We start from the raw sequence: 23776 nt of genomic DNA, 5'->3' as shown, positions 1-23776 counted from the left end.
TTTCAGAATTTCCATCTGCGCCGATGATTTAGTAGTCCATTTTAATTATCTATTTACCTATTTATTTCATGGTTGCCAACTTTTCAAGATCACTGGAGTGAGATTTGAACCTGAAGTAGGTGGCGAGTGTAAATTGTTGACAGGGGGGGCGGCAAATGTAAATTGTTACCGGGCGGGGTGTAAAATGAACACAAATTAAGCATTATATCGTGATCGATCAATCGCCAGTGGTTGGCGCCAGAGTGAACTAGTAACTCATTGAATCATAGATGTGGATCAGAGGTAAATAAACTAGATTTTTTTTTTCAGCGTGAGAATTCGGATATGTGGCGTGAGAGCGTGTGAAGACAGTCAAATGCGTGCGTCTCACGCTCAATGCAATCCTGTTATTTATCCATGTATTTATTGTCCATTTATTTATTTATTTGGATCTCCCTATGTGTATTATGGTTCTTATCCTGTGTTTTACCCCTGGTTTTAACACTTCAAGCAATGATTTTATTTCTCTTACTCTATGTGGTATGAAATAGTTTGGGCAGGAATGATCCCTCTCAAGATTTTGTATGCCCCTCCCCTGAAACACAGGTGTTGGGACAGAGAATGCACAATGATCCCTCTCACTTTCTTGAAATGATCCCTCGAAGTGCAACAGCTCGGTGGCAGAAATGGACTTTCCGTCTCTTAAAAGACTATGAAAAATCACTTGGAGTGGATGGGCTGGTGCTAGAAATGTTAAACTTGTTGGAAATACATGTATGAACCCATCGTTGTGAAACAATAAAACACTGAAAACAAAAAAAAAAACAGTTTATCCCCGCTTTCATGTAGTGTACCGGGATACTGCTTTTCCCAATCTTTTGCCGTTATTTTCGTCGGCAAGTGTGAAACGTTCACGTCGCTCATGCTGCTATCAGTCTGCTCCTCTTGAATGTATATACGGAAGTAAGGCAGGAGTTTGTCGACGTCACATCAAGACAACATCAGTGATTGGTCAAATTTGCGGGAAAGTTGCGGTGATTGGCTGAAGTTGCAACACCGCCCTGAATTTGCAAGGTTTGCCTGAATTTGCGATGAAGTTGCAAATCGCAACATCGCAAAATTCTGGAGGGTCTGGTTTGTGGAGGGAGTTCATTGCCCTAATGGTCTGAGTAACGAAACTGTTGCACAATATGGAGGATTTTGCCCAGACGCCCTGCAGCCTCCTACCAGAGGGAAGGAGCAACAGTGTTCATACGGGTGAATAGGTTTGTACTGAATAGTTTGCTTGTATTACATTACACATACATGCGAGGAGGGGTTGTTGTTTTTGCACCTCCTAGTTAACTACTCCATCTCCTGTCTGTAGAGTGTGTCATCATTGTTAGTGATGAGACTTTTGTCTCTGTTGTGTTGTCTGTGAATTTTATGGTCTGATTGGGACTGAATGTGACAGTGCAGTCATGTGTGAGTAATGTGAACAGGAGAGGTGTGAGCACACAGCCCTGGGGGGAGCTGGTGCTCAGTGTGATGCTGCTGGATGTTCTCTTCCCTGTTCTCACTGACTCTGGTCTGCCTGTAAGGAAGTCCAATATCCAGTTGCAGAGTGGTGTGTGGAGGCCCACAGTGACCAGCTTCCCTGTAAGCTGTTGTAAAATGATGGTATTGAAAGTGGAGCTGAAGTCGTTAAACAGCATCCTAATGTGTCACATGAAGTGCACTGGATACAGCATCCTCTGCAGATCTATTTACACAATTTGCATATTGATGGGGATCAAAGTTAGGAGGCACGAGGGATCTAATATGCTGTAAGGCTGTCCTCTCAAAGCATTTCATGATGATGGGGTTCAGAGTTATGGAACAGTGCTCATTGAGGCCATCCATCCATTATTTTACTACTTAATCCCAGTAGTCAGGGTCACAGGGGGGCTGGTGCCAATCCCAGCATCATCAGGCAAAGGCATCGTACACCATGAGCAGGTCACCAGTCCACCACAGAGCCAGAACACACACACTCACACCTACGGGCAATTTAAAGTGACCAATCAGGGGAGAACATGCAAACTCCACACAGAGCAGACCAGACCAAGAATTGAATCCTGACCTGACCCAATCATTCAGGCATCACATATTCTGGGACAACAGTCTGGTGCAGAGATGTGTTAAAGATGTGTAAATTACTGATGGGCACAGTCTCTTAGGACCTGTCCAGGTATGCTGTCGGGCCCAGATGCCTTGCATGGGTTGATGTGGTACAGGACTCTCCTCATCCTGGTTGGTGTGAGATAAAGAGTGTGCTCCTCATCCTGGTTGGTGTGAGATAATGAGTGTGCTCCTCATCCTGGTTGGTGTGAGATAATGAGTGTGCTCCTCATCCTGGTTGGTGTGAGATAAAGAGTGTGCTCCTCATCCTGGTTGGTGTGAGATAAAGAGTGTGCTCCTCTGCTCGTGTCATGTTTGGAGTGCACAGTGATTGTTACCATGGTTGTGACATCCTCCATCCACTTCTTGATGTAGTTGAGGGTGTTGAGGGTGGCCGCCTATCTAAAGATAATCCAGTCTGTGATTTCCATGCAGTCCTGTAAAGCTGAGATTCTCTCCTCTGACCAAACACTCACTTCTTTCTTGGTCTCACTTCTTTCTTGGTCAGAGAAGCTCAGATTGAACTGGTGTACGCCTTATCCAGCGTATCCCCTCTAATTGCAAAATTAATGTGTTGTTAAATACAGTCCTGCCGAGGTTTTAAATTTCCATGGTTGAAGTCATCCAACACAATAAAGAAAGCCTTCAGTATAACAGTTATTCAAAATAATAGTTATTCAGTATAACAGTTATTCAGTATAACAGTTATTGAATATAACAGTTATTCAGTATAACAGTTACCTCAAGATGTCGTGTCTGCTGCTTACAGATGGCATCATGGAGTTCATTCAGGGCCTCTTTAGCATTTGCACTAGGAGGGATGTAAACAGCCATAACGAATACACTGTTGTCCTCCTTTGGCAGAAAATATGGTCTGCATTTTAGAATTCTGGTGCTGCTGAATAGTGTATGGTGACAGAGCAGTGTCCTGGCACCATGCAGTGTTGGTGTAGACACAGAGACACCACCACTGGTCTCACCTGAGCGATGTTCTATCAGCTTGGTGTAATCAGCCCGTCAAGATGAACGGTGTTGTAGGGGATGTTCTCTTATCTCATACTGGGTGTCCCCTGTAGCCTCAGCTAATCCAGTTTATCCAGTTTATTGTGCAGGGATGAACATTATCCAGCAGGATGGTCGGTGGAGACTTTTAATGATATCTCTGCACTTCCGGTCCCTCTCACACCCTCCGCGGTATCTCCACCCGCGGGCTGTTTATGCAGGTGAGATCCTGGCCTCCGGAGAAACTCAACGCAGGAGTCAAAGTTCTCACAGGACTAACATTACCTGTAGTTTTTCCAGCAGGTTTGCACACACTGCAGCAGGGATTTTCTCTGCCACTTGCTCAATGAACCTTTCTCACTAATCGAGTGTAAGTTCACCATAAGGACTCGTCTGCTACCCTTTGAATTAATCCACTGAGCAATACTGCGGCCATGTTTAAAAAAACTACTGTGTCTGAGTAACAGATGCAGATATAGCAACTTCCTCAGAAGAGGGCTGTGCATTCTTTCAATTTATTAAAACATGACGATCAATAATAAGATGAACAGGTTCCTGACAATTAAAAATTCACTTTTGGTACATTTTTTATGAAGTTCACCAGCAATCTGTTTACTATCTACAGCTACTTTTCTAACTCAATCTGCACTTTCAGCAGAAGGAAGCACAACTTTATGGGATAACACAAACTCATCAGCAGCTATAGCATCCTCAGAATTTATTCATTTAAATGTAGCACTAGTTTTTATGCCAACCCACTTTTAAAGCTTAATTTCTCTAAGCTGTTCGATCAAAGATGCCTTGTTGGCTTTTCACCATTTGTCAAACAAGCCACTAACATCTCTAGTAAACTCTAGTAAAATGTGATTGGCTGTTGGACTATAGGATAGAGAATCTACACAGAGCAAAAAAGCTGGACATAACAATAGAGATGAAAAACAACCAAGCTACCAAACTGTTCAAGTTGTGGTAGGATAAGCATAAAATGCCTTTGTAACTGAGAAACTATAGTGGAGGAAGAAGTACCTAATGCAACTTAGTAATCACACCCATTTAGATGTGATTAAAGCCACTAAGGCCTACCCAGCTCTGTAGTCAATCAAGAAGTATGATCAAGTGTCAATAGTGGTTTAACCACTGCAGTTTATGATTATTAGGGAATTCTCCCACTTGCAGAGACTGATTAACAATCATTAGAACATCATTAACTAATGAGCTCAGAACCTGCTTGAAAAACTTGTTAAAGGGTCCAGTTCACAAGTAGAGGATTTTAGTAATGAAATCACATCAGTGTTACCGTGTTGTTACGAGATGGAGGACATGTGATGCTTCCCTGTGATGATGTGGTGACGGGATTGGCTACCTCCGAAATCAGATGCCCTTTTTATAGAGTTCCTGCTCCTGTTATGGTGGCCATGATGTGTCGTTTTCCAGTCCACCACGCAGTCCTCTTTTACAAGGAGCTGCCCAGTAGGAGTTTGAGCTGTGTCTGTGTTAGTAGGTTTTCTGGTAAATCCGATTAGAGTAGTTATTAAACATTCAGGAGCTCAGAGATAAAGTGGGGTTTAATTGCACCTTACGAATGTTTAATGCATGTGGTGTACATGTGATGAGCCATCATAGTCTTTAACTAGTTGGATCAGAGTCTGTATGGGTCTTAATTTACTCATTTTATTATTTCGTTTGTATTTTGTTGGGGTGGGTGCCTATTTATTTGAATCTTCATTTTCTCCTGTTTTTGTGAGAGGATAGGGAATTAGGGAAGATTGAACTGTGTTTGTTTTGTTATTTCTTTTTTTAGGGAAGTTAGTGGGATGATTAGATTGTTTTGTTTGTTACTTTGGCACAAGCCCATCCAAACCCTTAAGTTGGTTATATGTGTAACAACTAGGAGAGAGGGCTGAACGCAAGTGCAGACTGAACAATGAATTTAATGACAAAACTGATACGTATACAGTTTGGCCAAGAATCATCAAACAACACCTAACATAGGAACCAAACAACACTAACATAACTGGGGGAACATGACTAAAGAAAAGGAAAGACATGAACAAGCATATAACTAAAAAAACCAAAATCACACCAAGTACAACTGAAAGACAATATCAACGAACAGAGTACAAACAGAGAAGACCAAGATTCCAACTGGCATACAAACAAGAGGTACTTACAATAACCGACAACACAAGAGACTAAACACAAGACTTAAATACACTAACCAAACAAGGGACCCAACAAGACACAGCAGAAAGCAATAACGAGGGGGCGGAGAACAAGGCAGGGGGGTGAAGACAGACACAACTAGGAAATTTCAAAATAAAAGACACAAACAGAAGACATGACTGACAGGAGGGAGGCAGGACTGACAATATGGGGTTGGAGAAGATATAAAATATAAAAATGTCGGTCTAACAAAAAAGCTACTGGCGTGGTGTCTTTGTTTATTTATGTTGCGTCCTTTTATACATTTGAGCCACCCGGGATCGTAACTGTAAGGGAATTTGTGGTTTACTGTCTGTGACCCTCAGACAAAACACTGACATTTAGTTCACTCCCTTATCAGTGTGTGCTCCTCAGTTAGAACCTCTCTGTCTCTCTCTATCTCTCTCTCTCCACCTGTACTTTTCCACATACCCTAGATCCAGTCTACTGTGCCTCCTCTCCTGATAAGAACACCAATCACACGTTTTATTATTTTTTTATTATTGGATAAACCAACGATTCAGACCCGAAAAAGCAGATGAGAATGGATGGATGGATGGATGGATGGATGGATGGATGGATAAACCAAGAAAAGGCTTGCAGATTGATTTGTTGAACACCTTCGGGCCATCAGAATTAGGTATTTGTTGTCTAGTGGAAAGGCATTTTAATAGGCCTAATAGTGTACTCATGACACCTGTTTGCATATATGAAATGAATTTTGCCTAAGAAGCATATTCTTAAACTGGTTCCTCCTCCTAATTCAGAAATACTTTGCTTGCACAGCTGATGAAGGACCTCTGTCTGAAATGTCGTGTTTCTATGGAAACGTTATGTACTGCACAACAATTTTTAATATTTAATATCTTACTAATGCATTATGGTCTTCTTCGGAGGGATGCACACACACACACACACACACACAGCAACCGTATTGTACACACTGTCGTTATATGCAGGGATCGCGGCGGCGCTATTTCAGTCCGCTCAAGACCGAAAGTATTCGGTACTGCTCATGCAAGACCATAACGGTAAGTGCTTTAACATTATCAAAAATCAAATACATTCCAGAATCCTTGACAATTACCTTGAAAGTATTTGGAAGTAAAAGTAGATTGAATCCGCCAGTTAGTCAAGGCAAATTCGCCTTATTATACCCGCATATATTTTAGCCGGTAAAAAGGCTGGAAAGAAAAACGCCTACAATGTACAATATGTCTTCAAATAAAAGCATATATATAGACATACGACGAAACACGTCGAAAAATATAGACAGGCGGCAGACGGAAAATAAAATTTGGTACGGAAGGTTTAGTTTATTGTTTAACGGAATCCATCGAAGAAGACATTGATGTATTGCAATTTTTTAAATGTAACTTTCAATAGTAGCAAAAATAAAAATGAGATATGGACAGCGATTGTCAGGCCGTCGGCGTCACATTAAATGTTCTCTGTTTTTGCATTTAAACAAAACATTTAAAAATCCTGTAATTTCAACTTTGAGATGAAATTCATATAAAAAATTAGCTGACAATCCAGTGATTCAACGAGTGCGCACTCAAAATGATCAAATAATAGCCTACAGTACATTTTCAAAAGGCAATTCTTAACTCAGCCTGTGGGACTACGGCACCAAGACGAGTTCCTCTATTGAACCGTACAAATATGTTATTAAGCAAGATTGTGGAGCTCCGTATGCAGATATTTCTGAAGCAGTTGTTTTAGCTACTGTTATTTAATATTTCATTCTCTGCACTAACAGCACGAGAAACACCTACGTCGTTTTACAAACGGGATACCGTAATATAACATTTAGGCGCGTACTCAGTGAAGATAGCGCAACGAAATCTTTGTAAAGTGCAGAAGGTGTTAAGCCTAGACTTAGACTATGATAGTGTTTGACATGTAATATAATAGTAGATACTGTTGTAACAAGAGAAAAGCTAGACCATAAAACCTACATAGAAATGTCTTCTTTCTGGTCACTCTCCCATACATCCCAATGCAGAGATCGTGATTTCATGGACTGGTGCGCCTTTACTCCACACACTGAACAAAGTCATTTTTAAGACAAATGTGCCCTCATTAGGGCAATATATTTCAACAATGCAAACTTTGTACGACACGGTAAACTATTAAACAGTATTATTTTTCATTGAAAGATATGTGGCATAAATGCTTGGATTTCAAGTGGTCCATGGTTGCTTACCGTAAATATGTGGAACTAGCGACACTGAGCAACACCTGATTTTGTGAACTCTGATGAAGCCCTAAGCCCAACCAAACACAGCAGCCAATCGAAAGTAATGTCTTTGACATCATCAATAAGAGCCTCTTTTCGTTTAGAAGAAATTTCAGTGAGCTAAGCTAATCAACCTGCAAATATTTCTCCTTCAGGTAGGAAATTTTTTTTATCAAACTCAAACAAATTATTTTATTCAGCTAAATTGATATTTAGGTATAGATATATGCAGATTTATCATACAATGGTACAACTCTCAATGGAAATATGACATTGAGATACATTTGTTGTTTGTCTACATATAAATGTTACATTATTTGTAAATGATTTGCATTTATTTGTATTGTATTGAGATCTAATTTTGTAATTTGGGTGTTTGAGTGTATTATGCTCAAGGTTTTCTTTAGGATATGTTGCTCTTATGTAGACAGTGCTAATCTAAATACATAGTGAGACTAAGATTAAAACATCTCATCAAAAGTACATCTTCTAGATCTACTTTATCATGCAGTGTACTGTCCTGAGGCCATAATCATCACCTATGGTATTCTGAGTACAGCATCTTTATAATGAGTTCATCATTGTGTGTTGTGCTGAGTGCATCACAGTCATAATCACAGTGTCCATTCATCATTATCATAATTATGTGTGATCCTGAGTCAACCAAAATTATATTGACATTTACTAGTTCATGATCAGTACTTTGAAAAACCACCTGTTTTACCTTTTCAGATTGAAGGTGAAAGATTGTTGGAGGAGGAGAAAATCACATGGTAAAGAAGCACATGTGTCACCAGAAGAAAAGAATGCAGATGAATTGGTATTTAATGCGATGAAGACCGTGTGGTTTCCTCCTTAGTGTAACGTTGCTATGGTGAGAGCCAGACACCCAAGGTTGAGGCAGTGTGCAGAGTGGCTTTATTATTCACAGTGCAGATAGCACGGTCAGCACCATTCACCACCACGCAGACATGTAGACTGTCACAAACACACACACACACTATTGAAGGGCACATAAATGGACACAGACAAACGTAACAACACCTGAACAGGCCTGAAGGGAGAAGTCAGGAGTGCTTTTAAATGCAGAATTTTACTGAGTCCTATGGACAACAATATGGTAACTGTTTACACCTCTTCAGCCACTCTGGAAAATGTAACCTTCAAAGACACAAGACATGGATGCACAGTTTAAAATGATATGATTGATATGATGAATTCTTGAGTGATGGTGGCACTGAACATGGCTTTTGTTTCTGTTTAGGATTTTTGTACATGGCAGACATCCGTTTAGTTCTCTGTTTGGGTTTATTGGGTTCATCCATTCAGGTGGCTTGTGTTCTGTCCCCGTCGCCAAACAACCTGTGTGATTGTAATTGTGTTCCTCGCTTTAGACTCTTTCTCTATTATGACTGTCAATAATTAGCACTGTTACACTGACCTCCTTTTGTTATTGTTAGAGCTCATTAAACTCATCAGTTGGAGACTTGTGTTTGCTTCCTCTTTGGATCCTGCATATACTAAGTAATTTTATTCTTTAAATGTCTGTTATTCTATAAATGTCTATGTTAATTGTATAAAATGTACAAAAGTGATACTATTTTTGTATTTATGTGTGTTCTTGTTTTCTTTCTATTAAAGGTACTTTATGTTGGACAAATACCAGAGAGAAGTTCAATCTAAAGAGAGAAGTTAAATACCAGAGAGAAGTTAAATCTCTTCATGAAACATTTCATGAGTTGGATATTTTGCTCTGCTGGTACCATGTCACATAAGCAAGTACACTTAAATTTTGTTGTCAGTGAAAGCTTCAGACAACCATTATATTTGCTTTTTTGAAAAAGTAATGTTTGCAATAGTTCCAAAATATGTTTGAATAAGGTATAATTCTATCTTTTTGTTTGCATGAATAATGGAATACACATAATTAAATGCCTTTAAATGCCTGTAATGTTTATGACAATTAGAAAAAGAAAAATTTATATTTTTGTAAAATACAGGCTGTGATGCACTGGCTGTCCAGAGGAGAATGTGATATTAATGGACCTGATAATACAGAGACGAGGGAGGACATCATGCAGTTTGTCCCAGAGCTGAAAACATGCCCTGTGGTACATGCTGTTATTTCTTGTTTGTATGTTAATTAAAAATCTGTAATAAATACAGTTAAATGACAGAAACTGTGTTAAAAGCTAATGTAAAGTCACATTTGAACTTGTGTGACAAATAAAAATTTAAAGACACCTTAAAGGAGCTAAAGGAAGTACTCTTCCAAAACAACAGGCACAGAAATGGTCATCTCTGGGCAGATCTCTGGTCATCCATGGTCTCTCTGATAGTAACAATCTTATATAACCATAAATATCTACTTATAATCGTATAAAGTAGTATCTTATTTTATTATGATAAATAAAATTATGGCATCTGAGCAGGTTTAATTGATAATCAATTTATATCAATTTATCATACTCAACTGTTATAGAAATGCTTTCTTAAAATGTATCCATGTGACAGTTATTAGAAAATTATGGTGATTTTCTTTAATGCAGACAGTGGTTATCTGAAGTATAGAATGTGCTTGTCTAAACTGCAGTAGAGCTAGGGTTCACGCGGGGTCTTAAAAAGTCTTAAAAAACAGCCAGATTTTCATCCAAGGTCTTAAATTTAATTTAGTCAGGTCTTAAAATTTTACCTTAGTTAATTTTAGAAAAGTGTAGTTTAATCGGAACTTCCGGAAGTCAGTTCTGCGTTGTCTGTGTTTGTGCGGGGCTACAGGTGTTGGTACGTGTTAATTAAACTACAAAACCCATAATAACCGCAGGCAGGAAACGGCCCTTGCTACGAAAAGCCTTCAGCGCACTCAAGGCCGTGTTCGCTATCGTCAGTGCCGGGTCCCGCCGGACTCCACCGCAGTATCACTAGCGCTTCGGCTACATGATATTCGGGCTACATTAGGATCCAGTGATGGCAATGTTCTCCGGTTCGAATATCGCGAAAACGTTTTCGTGTGGACTAAACAAAATGGCATATATAGCTAGATTTGGCTTGGCAGACTTCATCAAGAGAGAGTTGATACGCGCTTACCGGGCCGTATGTGTTAATGTTGGATGAAAGCTTTAATTCAACCACAAAATACAAACAGCTGGATCGATCGTCATGTTCGGTTCTGGAGCAATGGATATGTGCAATCGAGGTACATGGGCTCTCGTTTCATGGGCCATGAAACAGCGCAGGATCTACTAAAACTTATCAAAGTAAGTGATCCTATCTTATTCTCCACAGTCTTCTTTTCAATGTGTTAACCATTTTATACAATTAGGCTACAATACAAATACATCTCAGAACCATACTGTCCATGACATTGAGTTCGAGAAATGTTTCAGTGCATGCTAAATCCCAGCTAGAGGAAATAAAAATATATTTACTGTGTTAAATCATGTAAAATGTAAAAAAACAAAAACAACTATGCCCTGTAGATGTGTTCTGTCATGTTTTGAAACATGTTCCACTGTCCCATGCTGTTTCATGGATTGCACATGGTTTTATTTACATTGTACTGATGTATTGCCTTTTAGTGGGCATATATACATAGGGTAAAAACAGGTAGTGTGTCCCAACGTTTTAAATATTAACATTCAAATTCATATTCAGCATGGCTAGACAAAGTAAGTTTGTTTCATCGGGATAATAAATAGAAAAGAAGGTAGGGGGTTAAAAAAGTTTTGTGTGTTTTAAGATACAGATGGCCTGGGGAAAATTCTGAGCCTTTATGTAATTAGTTCATTTGATAATTTCATTTATTTCAGTAATTTAACCAAAATGTAACATTTAATACATTTTATCAGCTGCAGGGTGTGAGGATTTTGGTCAAACCATGCCTTAGACATACTTGAAGATAGGCTGAGTCTACATGTTGATAAATGAATATTGTGTATGTGATTATTTAATTTGATGGTGTACATCTATCTTTTTATTTCTTATTTTCCAACAAGGAGGTGGAGGCAGAAAACATGCAGGAGGACACAACTGGCACACACAGACTCATATGTGACTGTCACAATGCATGGAGGTGTCACAGGTTCCCCTCACCAAGGAACTCTTAGCATCTGTGGGTGCAGCCCGGTCAAAATACAGACTCTTTCTGGATCAGGAACGAATCAGGAAAGAAAAGGAATCCCACAGCCAGAAAAGAAAGCTGACTGAGCAGTCTTTAGAGGACCTTAAGAAAAGGAAGAAAAGCTTGGAAGACGTATCCACTTGTCTTGCTAGAGTGGCAGATTCTCTTGCAGAAGAAGCTGAGGGCAAGGCTGGATCCAAGATGGCTCAGCTCCTTTCCAAGTCAAATGCCTTGAGAAGGGCATACACAGAAAAGCTTGGCCAAGTCAAAATCCTTGAAACTGAGATTGGTACTGAAAAGGAAGAACTCAGAGATATGTAGGGTGAGGTTGTATGTAGATATGCTAGTGTTGTGTTGGTATCGTTGCTTGGGTTGAGAATGTTACTATTTTGATTATCTGTTTTAATATTGAATTAATGTAATCCTGTAACTAAATTAATCAAAATAAAATGTTTAAAGAGTTCCTGGGATCATTGGATTGTTTCTGGTAATATGTTGTGTTGGTCTTAAATTTAACTGAGAATGGTCTTAAAAGGTCTTTAAAAAGTCTTAAATTTAACTCACTGAAACCTACATGAACCCTGTAGAGTCAGAGAATGTTTCTTTAACTGAATATCCAGTTGTGCTGTATTTTGGAGCTAAATTGAATTTCTAACATTTTTTTTCACGGGTTTTTTCACATGTACCAGTATCTTTTTATGTGCAAAATTGCAGACTGGGTGATAGGACTTCTTTGCCAAAAGAATCCTGTAGGAAATGTGCATGGATGTCTTGGTTCAACTGTTGAATCTGTGGACATTGTACACAGATTCCATGTGTCTCACCAACAGAGAACACCATGTCTCACCAACTGCTGATGTCGATAAAAAAAATCTTTAAAAAATACTGAAACACTGAAAAAGATCCTGATGTGTAAGCTGTTGTTAGCTGTTTTAAGTGTAAGCCATTGATGGTGTAAGCTGTCGTAAGCTGTTGTAGGTAAACTGTTGTTGGTGTAAGCTGTTGAAGGTGTACGCTGTTGTAAGCTATTGTAGGTGTAAACTGTTGAAAGTGTAAGCCGTTGCTGTTGTAAGTTGTTGTGGGTGTAAGCTGTTATAAACTGTTGTAGTTGTAAACTGTTTTACATGCAAACTGTTGAAGGTGTAAGCTGTTGCAAGCTTTTGTAGGAGTATGCAGTTGTAGGTGTAAGCTGTTGCAAGCTTTTGTAGGAGTATGCAGTTGTAGGTGTAAGCTGTTGCAGGAGTATGCTGTTGTTAGGTGTAAGATGTTGTAAACCAGGGGTACTCAACTGGCGGACTTCGGATCTCGGTACTCAACTTCGCGGTCCGGATCCGGACCTGAACGCAGTCCTGTCCGGACCCAATCTCATTCCTGATTAACTGGATACGGACCAAAAAAAAAACGGAGCATTTATTTCAGGGCTATTGAAAAAACACTCCGTCACGAGTGTTACGTTTGCCAACCCCCCCCCACTCAACAACTTGCATTCGCCACCCCCGCCGCACCGGACCTCAGGTCACAGGTATCTGCCAAAATTGGACCGTGGACAAATTTAGTTGAGTACCCCTGTTGTAAACTGTTGTAGGAGTATGCTGTTGTAGGTGTAATGTTGTAAGCTGTTGTAGGTATAAGCTGTTGTATTTGTAAGATGTTGAATGTGTAAGCTGTTGTAAGCTGTTGTAGCTGTAAGCTATTGTAGGTGTAAGCTGTTTTAGGTGTAAACTGTTATAAGCTGCTGTAGCTGTAAGCTGTTGCAGGTGTAAGCTGTTGTAGGAGTATGCTGTTGTAGGTGTAAGCTGTTGTAGGAGCATGCTGTTGTAGGTGTAAAGTTGTAAGCTGTTGTAGGAGTATGCTGTTAAAGGTGTAAGCTGTTGCTGTTGTAAACTGTAGGTGTAAGCTGTTGTAAGCTGTTGTAGGTGTAAGCTGTTGTAGGAGTATGCTGCTGTATGTGTAAGATGTTGAAGGTGTAAGCTGTTGTAGCTGTATGCTATTGTAGGTGTAAACTGTTGTAGGTGTAAGCTGTTGCTGTTGTAGGTGTAAGCTGTTGTAGGTGTATGATGTATGTGTATGATGTATGTGTAAGATGTTGTAAGCTGGTGTAGGTGTAAACTGTTGAAGGTGTAAGCTTTTGTTGTAAGATGTTGTAGGTGTAAGCTTTTGTAGGAGTATGCTGTTGTAGTTGTACGATGTTGTAAGCTGTTTTAGGTGTAAGCTGTTGAAGGTGTAAACTGTTATAAGCTGCAAAAATAACGTAGCTATTGTAACTGATCGTTATCCCCATCAAGATCATATGTCAGGTATCACCAAATGGCGGACCGCGGTCCGGATCCGGACCCGAACGCCGTCCTGTCCGGACCCAATCACATTCCTGATTAACTGGATACGGACCCAAATGCCAAAAAAATTTTAACGGGAGACTATATTTTAAACCGGAGAATTTATTTTCAGACGAGTGTTACGTTCACCACCCATTTGAGTGTTACGTTAGCCCCCCACCCCCCCCCCCCCCCCTTGCTCAACAACTTTCGTTCGCCATCGCGGACCCGGACCTAAGGTCTGAGCTATCTGCCAAAAATGGACCGCGGAAAGATTTAATTGATTACCCCTGTCATATGTGATGCTTCCCACCTCATCACAAATGTTGAAGCCAGATGGCCAGGATCCGTGTATGATTCCACACTGTACAACAAATCTGAACAGAGTAGGCCTGAGGTAGTTATGCTAGTTATTCACATGCAGTGTAATAGTTAAATCATTGCAAACCCTAGTGTGATTATAGGACACTATGACGGCCTCCTTCATGGAGACAGAGGGTATCCCTGCCTGTCCTATAGGCCTACCTTATGACTCCCTATTCAGATCCTGCACCTGGACCACAGTCCCGCTACAATCAGGCCCACAGCAAAACCAGGGCAAGAATTTAAATGACCCTAGGAATCCTCGAGGCCAGGTTCCAGTGCCTGAAGGAGGTCAGAGTTACCCCTGATAGGGCGTGCCACATAATAATGGCATATGTGGTATTACACAACATTGCAACCATCCAGGAAGAGCGACAGCCTACCATCTCTGACATGCCCACAGATGAGGAACCTTACATGCATGTGGGTGACAACAGAGATGGTGGAGTTGTCAGACTCCATCTGCAATCACTGCTTTCCACATTAAATCATGCACCACCACCCACCCCACCCCACCATCCACCCTGTAACCTTTTTAATATACATTACAGTCAAATTCACTGTTATGTTTCATTATTTCATTTTTCCTGTAAATAAATATATTTTATAATATATTTTAAGAATAAGATATAGTTATGTACATACCACTTTGTACAATATTCTTATACTTCATTTTTTCTGATGCCATGTGTGTTTCACACCACTCAGATTAGACCTGGAATTAGTAAGTGTTCAATTAAGAAATATTTAAAAACTCAATACAGTATTATAAAGGTGGAGAAAATAATAATATAATCGCACCCTTCTGCTAAATATAAAAATATCATTTTCACTCACGTATTAATTTTTTGACATGCTGACTGCTTTTCTCTAGCAGCTACCGCCGTATTACATTTACGTTTAATAATAGGCCTATCTAAATATTCTGCATACGCAGTCATTAATACTTCAAGCTACAGTGGTGTGAAATACGATGCTCGGCTGATTTTTGCGTTTAAGTCCATGATAAATCCTATTTATCTGCGTTCCATTAAGAATGCCTTTCATAGTTATGCGTGAACGCGCTTCTGTCTGGGTCAACCTACTCAGAGTTGAGCGACCCTGATTACTTTAACTCCGATCCGCCGTTTTGGAACCGAAAACTCTGAGTATGTCAGATCGGGGTAAGACAACTCCGAGTTCAGGGTTAAGTTTAAAGTTTGTTAAACCTGCTTTCTGGAATACCCCCCTGGACGAGGAGGGTTTGATCATTATCTGATGAGTTGGATTAGGTGTGGTATTGATAACTTCTGATCTAGATCAGGGGGGTTAGGCTCAAGGTGTGACATACAGAATTTTGTTTTGGCTGTGTATGCTTTGATTTTGCATGAGTGTATGTTTTGTCCCTAACCCTAATGTTAATCAGAAATTGAGTAAAATTGTCTTTCAGGAATGAAGCTCATATATGTGATGACACTGACTCTCATTGTCTTTATGGAGACCATATCAGGTATGTATGTCCTGCACAAACTGTGCGTGCGTATGTGTGTGTGTGTGTGTGTGTGTGTGTGTGAGAGAGAGAGGGGGGGGGGGGATGAGAGAGAGAGAGAGAGAATGAAAATTTGAGTATGAACGTTGCATTTAAAGAGAGTATACTGTTGTTCTTTCTGAAGGGTAGCCGTATACATAAATCATATGAAGATATTTCTGGAAGAAATTAATCAAACCCTGCTCAGAATTACAGCCTTATACACTGGGGTTCAAGTTTTCAAGTTTCAGGGGTTCAGGTGTGACTCAGCTGTGCTGATTTGCTGACAACAAATTCCCTTTTTGAAACACTTGCATAATCAAATTAGAAATTTAAAGGCTTGGTAAACATCTCTGAATGTGCTAAGATCAACAACAAAACACAGCTTGAGCAATAGGTCAATCTCATGAACAATGAGACATGAAGTTTATCAAGATCTTAAAGAGTATGGTTAAAAAAAATTACAGATAGGTTGAACATAGAATATTTTATTTTTAAATGCTAAATATTGTATTACTATTTCATTCCAGAGAATATAATCATAGTCGGTCCATCAGCTCCTCTTGTTGTTAAAGCTGGTGAAGACCTGATTCTGCCCTGTTCTCTACAACCCAACATCAGTGCTGAAGATATGAGAGTGGAGTGGTACAGACCAGATCTGACTCAAACAAACAGACTTGTGCATCTGTATGAAGATCATGAAGACAGAAATAAGGATCAGATAAAGTCTTACAGAGGGAGGACAGGCCTGTTTAAAGAAGAGCTACAGAAAGGCAACACCTCACTGAAACTTTCAGCAGTTCAACCTTCAGATGAAGGAAATTACAAATGTTTCATCCAATCAGACTCCTGGTATGATGACGTCACTCTTTGGGTCACAGTTGAAGGTGGGAGTCAAATGTTTCAATATCTGTCCACTTCTCATTCTTCTTCTTCTTCTTCTTCTTCTTCTTATTATTATTATTATTATTATTATTATTATTATTTAATTAAATAATTTATGGGGAATGTTTACTTGGTAACTACAGTGTCATTCTATTATTTTATTATGAAAAGTATCAGACTGAAAAGGCTTCAGTATTTGTATTATATCCAAAAGGCAACTATCTGATATTTTACAGTTGCAGACAAAAGAGTAAGAAAGACTTACTCACAAAATAAAATGTTCTTCTTATGCTATGTGAACAGTTAATTTTTTCTTAAAAAATGATGGAACAAGTCTGGATTACTCTATTATTTCAACACTTTTATACCTCATTATGGATGTTTTTTTCTTATTGCAGTGAATGTAAATCTACTTGGTCCAGCTGTTCCTCTGGTTGCTGTAGCTGGTGAAGACCTGGTTCTACCCTGTTCTGTTCAACCCAGCATCAGTGCTGAAGGCATGACAGTGGAGTGGACCAGACTGTATCTGAAACAAACACTAGTGCATCTCTATGAAGGTTATGAAGACAAAAATGATGATCAGATAGAGTCCTACAGAGGGAGGACAGGACTGTTTAAAGAAGAGCTACAGAAAGGCAACATCTCACTGAAACTCTCAGCAGTCCAACCATCTGATGAGGGAGTTTACAAATGTTTAATTAAGTCTCCTGGATGGTATGATGACATCACTGTTTATGTAGAGGTTAAAGGTAAGAGCCATAATACATAATACTGGATTGCTAAACAAGTACATATGATTAATATGTATCATAGCCCCTCTAAAATTACAGGTTTAATATAGACACACACACACACACACACATTTTGCAGTTTCATCTATATTCATTCGCAATGATCAAACTTTACTTTTTCAGACTCAAACAGATGTGTTTCAAAAACATACAGATTAAAGACCAGGGGTATGATATTTGATTTGAGGCTATAACAGATAATAAAGGGTTAATAATCACTTATCATGAACTTATCATTGTGTTCAGGTTTTAGATTGGTGTGGATTTAGTTTGTCATCGAATGTAATGATAAAATGAAAACCTTATTTCTATATAAACTTGCCAGTGGAGAGGTTGTAAAAGCACCTAGCTCAGCTTGAAGGTATATTGTTGATGTTTGTGACAATTTCAGAACCCATGTCCCAAATGAGAAATCACTTATTGGTCATGTAGGATTCCAAACACTCTAAGAGGGGTTTGATAGACCAAGATCTGTTAACCAGGAGCCCCACACATGCGTTAAAAGACCCTTTGTGTGAGTTTAAATCAACCTGAACACAAATGGTCAAAATCATACAAATACAGAGTTCATGAATGTAAAAAAAAAACTAAATAAGAACAAAGGAATCATTTTCTATATACATATATATGTACTTTACTGCAGGTGGATAAAATAATAGTGGTCATTAGATATATGGCATGCTTTTGATGTTTTTCTGGATTGTATTTCAGGAAATGGTTTTCACGCTTGGAAGATTGCTGTCATTTGCATCTCAGTTTTTGGTGTTGTGTTTATTGCATTTGCAGCTTACATCTGGAAAGGTACAATTTTAGTTAAATTAAACCTATATTATATGTGTGTATGTGTGGGAGTAATAACATGTGGGAGTGTTGTACATTTATGCCTACAATAATTTGCCTTTATTTCAAAGTATTTGGGGGATACTACTGAAAATGCACAATCTGTGTAGTTTTAATCAAGACCTCAGAACTGCCAGAATTTCCAAGAAGACTGTAGGCAGAGAGAATCACATGTACTGTGGAGGCAGATCATGCAATTATTTAAAATGAAACAACAAAATCTTAAAGACAATTCTAAAAGGTAGCGGCAGCCAATGTAGGGAAGTCAACACCTGTAACATAATACAGGAAGATGATAAAATCTTGCACCTAACATCTGGAGTCATGCAACAGGCTTGGCTAGGATGTATTAACCAACCAACGACTATGATCTAATAATACACTACTACTATGCCCATGACCCATTGTCTCAACTACCCAGTACTACTAAGAAACTACTGCGATGACAAGATAGATTTCACACACCCTATGCACACACTAGTTGCTTGAACAGAACACAGCAGCAGCTACAATCTGATACTGGCTCGACAAGGATCCAGAAGCACAGCGCACTATGTTCATGGTCCATTGCCTCAACTGCCAAGTACTCAGACCACCAAACAAACCTGGACTGACCTTCAAAACAAAGTGACATGGACACACACAATACCTTGCAAGCTTTTCCTTGGGGTCATCAGGAAGGCACCTCCCTTCATTGGTGTTTCGATGAATTGAGCCCCCAACACCTCCAGAAAGCTCATCAGTGGAGTCTGGCGTCCCAGACCCACCCCCCTCCAAGCTCTCAATGTAGCCCATCACAAAATTTTGCTACCGCATGCTCCGTTGTGGAAGGCATTTGCTAACAACCTTGCTACCCATATCCCATATCCCAACATCACACACACCAAACAATTTATCTCTTCAAATACCATCCTTACCCCACCTAACCTCAGCCCTTCGACTGCGGTGTAAAAATCACAATTGACAATAGTCTCCTGTTCCTTGTATCATCAGGCAGATGCATTATGAAAGGCCGCAGTCTGACTAAAACCTTTGTACAAAGAATTACAATAGTCTATGCACATGGTTATAAAAGCTTGTGTAACCATCTCCAGATCATGGTCTGAAAAAATAGGCTGTTAATTGATGTTAAGTTTCTTAACATGAGTTGATGTGGTAAAATAGACACCAGTATTTGGTTTAATCTGACCAAACATAAAAAAAATAGGCATAATTAAAATAGTATAGAAAGTCTTTCACTGTTTGTCTCATTACATTTCCTTTCTCAGAGAAGCAGCTTTCTCCTGCACAGTGCTCAGCTGTAGCCTACTTGCGTCTCCAGTCACAGATTGTGAGGAGTGAGTGGAACCTGAATAAATACAACACATCAGAGGAGGGTTATAGGAGACTCATCCCAGCTGTCACCAACTGCAGAAAAGCTCGGTGAGTCATCAATAACACCATTAGACATGGACATTTTTTAAAGATAATAATGAATATTAATAAATGGAAGGGAAGGACAGTAGAAAGCCAATTTCATACACTATAAGCATTTGAACAATAAGCTAATTCACCCAATGCAGCTAATATATAGAGTGAAATGATGAAGCATTGGGTTCAGAATACATGTAAGCCATGACCAGTGTTGGGAAAGTTACATTACAAAAGTAATTACTTATAGTTACTCACTACTTGCTCAAATAAGTAACTGAGTTAGTAACTGAATTACTCTATAATAAAAGTAACTCGTTACCAGGGAAAGTAACTATTTGCATTACAGTAAAAAAAAAAGTTATATGCCAATGAATAAGGATTTTTTGATAATGCAGTTTTCAGTTAGTTGAAATGAGTAGATCAGAAAGATGTTTAACTTTTGATATTTATTGCACATCAACAGACCAGTGCAGGATAAAATCCTTTAAAATCCCAAATCTTTGGAAAAAAAAGCAAAAGTAAACAGTTACACTATATAAAGTGCATTTACATCTATCAAATTAAATTACATTCTCTCAAACTAAGACAACTGGTTTGTTCACAACAGAAGTAAACTTAACAATAAAACCTCTATTCTTAATTAAATAAATCAAATACCCAGTCTGGTAGACATTCAGGAACTTCAAGTATTTTCTTAAATAATGTTTATATCGCCACCTTGAAAACGCAATTTTTTTTTCGGCTTGCTCCTGACTCACCATTTCTGCCTCTTCTCCGTTTGTGTCATGTGTCACGGGTGTGCTTTGGCGCGCGTGTAACAACACTGGCTCTGATTGGCTACCATAACGCTGCCTTAGCCAATCGCTTACTGACTTGTTAAGTTAAACAGGTTTTACACCGAGAACTGTGACCTATCGAGATCTGTTACTACTCACTAGCCTGGGCAGCGGTCCGCTCGCATTACTGTTAGTATATCAATATATAGTAACGACCAGTAACGTAAACGGCGTTGTAACGACAGGAAAAGTAATTAATTATTTTATCCCGTTACTGACAAAATGATGCCGTTACCTAACGGCGTTATTTTTAACGGCGTTATTCGCAACACTGGCCATGACTACTGTATACAAATCATGGGACGAGTCTTCTAATGGACTGTTCTGAAGGTGTGTGGTACAACAGATAAATTGGCCACCATTCAGCTATGCAGAACTATGCTATGCAGTCTTTGCTTGTTCTCTGACACTGGCTTTGAACCCATTATGGCTTGTTAATGAACCCCTGATTATTAACTTGAGTTTGACACTGCTTCTGATTTTGAAGCCTGACAGCTGTAAACTATATTTTCTATCAGACATTCTTTATTAAATGCCTCTTTTTAATGAAATGGCCTCATTATAGGCTGCATTAATACCTAAATCAATATTTATATTGAAGGTGCATTTGTATGTGTGACACTAAAAAGGAGTGCGAACTAAAAAGGAACCGATCATGCCAAGTCTCAGGGGAAAAGGAGGGTTCAATGAATACCGTGCGCAAACAAAAGACCCGTGACATGATCCGAATTAAAGATATATTAACCAGCAGTCAACTAGTACTCTGACAAGGCATATATAGACAGATTGTCAAATGAAGGGGATCATAGGCCCTGCCCACCTGAGGGACAGACACGACATAACAATAACAGGACAACTGCCGCTGTGCACGGGGGAAACCAACAGGGGGTGTCCCCCATACAGTAACAGTATGCTCATGTCAGTTGGTAAAATAAAAGCAATGCAAGTAATACAATTAATCACAATCAGTTCCTGATTTCCCATGTGGGCACATGAATGCTGGATGTGGACCATGGACTATAAATTGCAAGGACTGCTCTGATTAAATTAATTTTATTTTGTTTACTACTTCTTTTACAGATTAACTGGCTGTAATCTCACTGAGATTTGTGGCAAATACTTTGAATTAGCTCTATGCGCAGAAAAATCTGCCCTGAAAGAGCTGGACCTTAGTAACAGCAATCTGCAGGAATCAGCAGTGGAGCAGCTCTCTGCTGGACTGAAAAGTTCACACTGTAAACTGGAGATACTCAGGTGAGCTTTCTGTGAATTCATACTGGAATGATTGAGCAGAGCACCTCAATAAAAACAAACTCCATTCTTGAATGGCAGTGTTAAAATGTCAGTACAATGCAGGGCAGATTTTCAAAGGCTGGTATTTCTTTATTATTTAAAATACAAAATAAGGTTTGTTGAATATTATATGTATGAATGTATTTTTACATAGAGATGTTAGGCTGAACATTCTGCAGCACTACTGAAGACAATGGAATGTACCTCAAGCTATACAGGGAGGGCTAAAGGACCTCAAAATACATCAAATCAATACAAAGAGTTGCACTGCACTAGTTATACCCCAAAGTAAAATGACTAGAAGTGACTAAAATCACAGAAGATACATATAATATTCAAAATGATTAAAAGAGAAATATATGACAAAAACAGACAATATGAAAAATCTGAATTAAATATAACTTTAAACTGCACATCCTAAAAACTGAGCTCCACTCAATACAGTATATTCCTCTTTTGCAGACTCCCTGGATGCAATCTCACTGTGAAGTCTTGTGAATATCTCACATCAGCTCTACAATCAGAAAATTCATCCCTGAAACAGTTGGACCTTAATAACAACAACCTGCTGGATGCAGGGGTGGAGCAGCTCTCTGTTGGACTGAAGAATCCACACTGTAAACTGGAGACACTCAGGTGTGATTTCTGTTTTACTCATTCTTGAATATAAATGTTAAGGTGTGAAAGCACAGTAGGGCATTTTTAAAAGGCCACTATGTCCTCTTCTAAAGAATATAATGGGAGAACAACTAATTGGTTATATCATCTACAGAAATAATAGTATTATAGGTCTACATATCTTTCTCAAATTCTTCGTCAAACTATTGTCAGCCTATCTGACTGCACATCCTATGACTGATCTGCACATTTTACTGCATTTTCTCCTAACAGACTGGCTGGCTGTCATCTCACTGTGGATTCGTGCAAATATCTCAAATCGACTCTACAAACAGAAAATTCCCCCCTGAAACAGCTGGATCTTAATAACAACAACCTGCAAGATTCAGGAGTGGAGGAGCTCTCAGCTGGACTGAAAAGTTCACACTGCAAACTGGAGACACTCAGGTGAACCTTCTATGAATAAATCCTTGAATTGAAATATTAACCTGAGAATACACCATATTATAATTTCATAAAGGTCTATACTGTATGTCTTATTTAAAAATCTCCAGACATTTTATTTTTTTTAATTAAAGAAATCTCATGAAATGTTATTGTTAATGTTACATCCTAAAAATGGAAGATGTAGTGGATTTGGCAGATCACAGATCAATCACAACTAAGTAAGGTGCATTCATGGCCTGGTGGTAGGGAACTGGTCCTGTGACCGGAGGGTCGTGGGTTCGATTTCCAGACCTGAGGCCATGACTGAGGTGCCCTTGAGCAAGGCACCTAACCCCAACTGCTCCCCGGGCGCCGGGCTAGGGCTGCCCACCGCTCTGGGCACGTGTGATCCACAGCCCCCTAGTAATCACTAGTGTGTGTGTGTGTGTGTGTGTGTGTTCTAACTGCACGATTGCGGTGTAAAAATCACAATTGACAAAATATGGCACATTTACTTTATCTAGCTGTTTAGTACATATAGATAAAGGCTTTGAAAGATCAGAAACATCCAGATCTCACAGGTGAAAACACTTAGCAGGGGCAAAGTAGGCAAAATTAATAACAGATTTTAAGATGCTCTAGTGCAGGGGTGGCCAACCCGTCAGAGACCAAGAACCACTTTTTAAAATTGTGTTACAGCAAAGAGCCACATCATACACATGGGCAGTGTTGGGTAAGTTACTTTAAAAAAGTAATTCGTTACAGTTACAAGTTACCTTGTTTAAAATGTAATTGTAGTGTAACTTTT

The 23776-nt window shown here is 39.2% G+C and overlaps 2 protein-coding genes across 10 annotated transcripts in view; one reads left to right on the top strand and one right to left on the bottom strand.

Annotated features, from left to right (window-relative positions):
* Positions 1–23776, bottom strand: part of LOC143486076 (NACHT, LRR and PYD domains-containing protein 3-like) — a 322134-nt gene that overhangs the window by 76651 nt on the left and 221707 nt on the right. The gene's annotated exons all lie outside the window — the stretch shown is intronic.
* LOC143486058 (uncharacterized) overlaps positions 6216–23776 on the top strand; it is a 46770-nt gene continuing 29209 nt past the window's right edge. The window contains exons 1-13 of one of the 9 annotated variants that reach the window (XM_076985844.1): positions 6222–6353; positions 8297–8337; positions 9025–9088; positions 9206–9339; positions 9565–9675; positions 15789–15848; positions 16397–16753; positions 17150–17500; positions 18254–18343; positions 19651–19804; positions 21712–21885; positions 22387–22560; positions 22816–22989. In XM_076985844.1, the coding sequence (XP_076841959.1) occupies positions 9666–9675; positions 15789–15848; positions 16397–16753; positions 17150–17500; positions 18254–18343; positions 19651–19804; positions 21712–21885; positions 22387–22560; positions 22816–22989 (1544 nt within the window). In that variant the 5' untranslated portion in view covers positions 6222–6353; positions 8297–8337; positions 9025–9088; positions 9206–9339; positions 9565–9665. Of the gene's footprint in view, positions 6354–6380; positions 7720–8296; positions 9089–9205; positions 9446–9564; positions 9676–15788; positions 15849–16396; positions 16754–17149; positions 17501–18253; positions 18344–19650; positions 19805–21711; positions 21886–22386; positions 22561–22815; positions 22990–23776 lie in introns of those variants that run through there. The other 8 variants (XM_076985840.1, XM_076985839.1, XM_076985843.1 and 5 more) reach the window with 8 other exon arrangements.

This window comes from Brachyhypopomus gauderio, unplaced genomic scaffold, assembly GCF_052324685.1.
Source record: "Brachyhypopomus gauderio isolate BG-103 unplaced genomic scaffold, BGAUD_0.2 sc44, whole genome shotgun sequence".
Lineage (NCBI taxonomy): Eukaryota > Metazoa > Chordata > Actinopteri > Gymnotiformes > Hypopomidae > Brachyhypopomus > Brachyhypopomus gauderio.
Note: the sequence above shows the minus strand (reverse complement) of the source record. Positions and strands in the feature narration are given on the sequence as shown.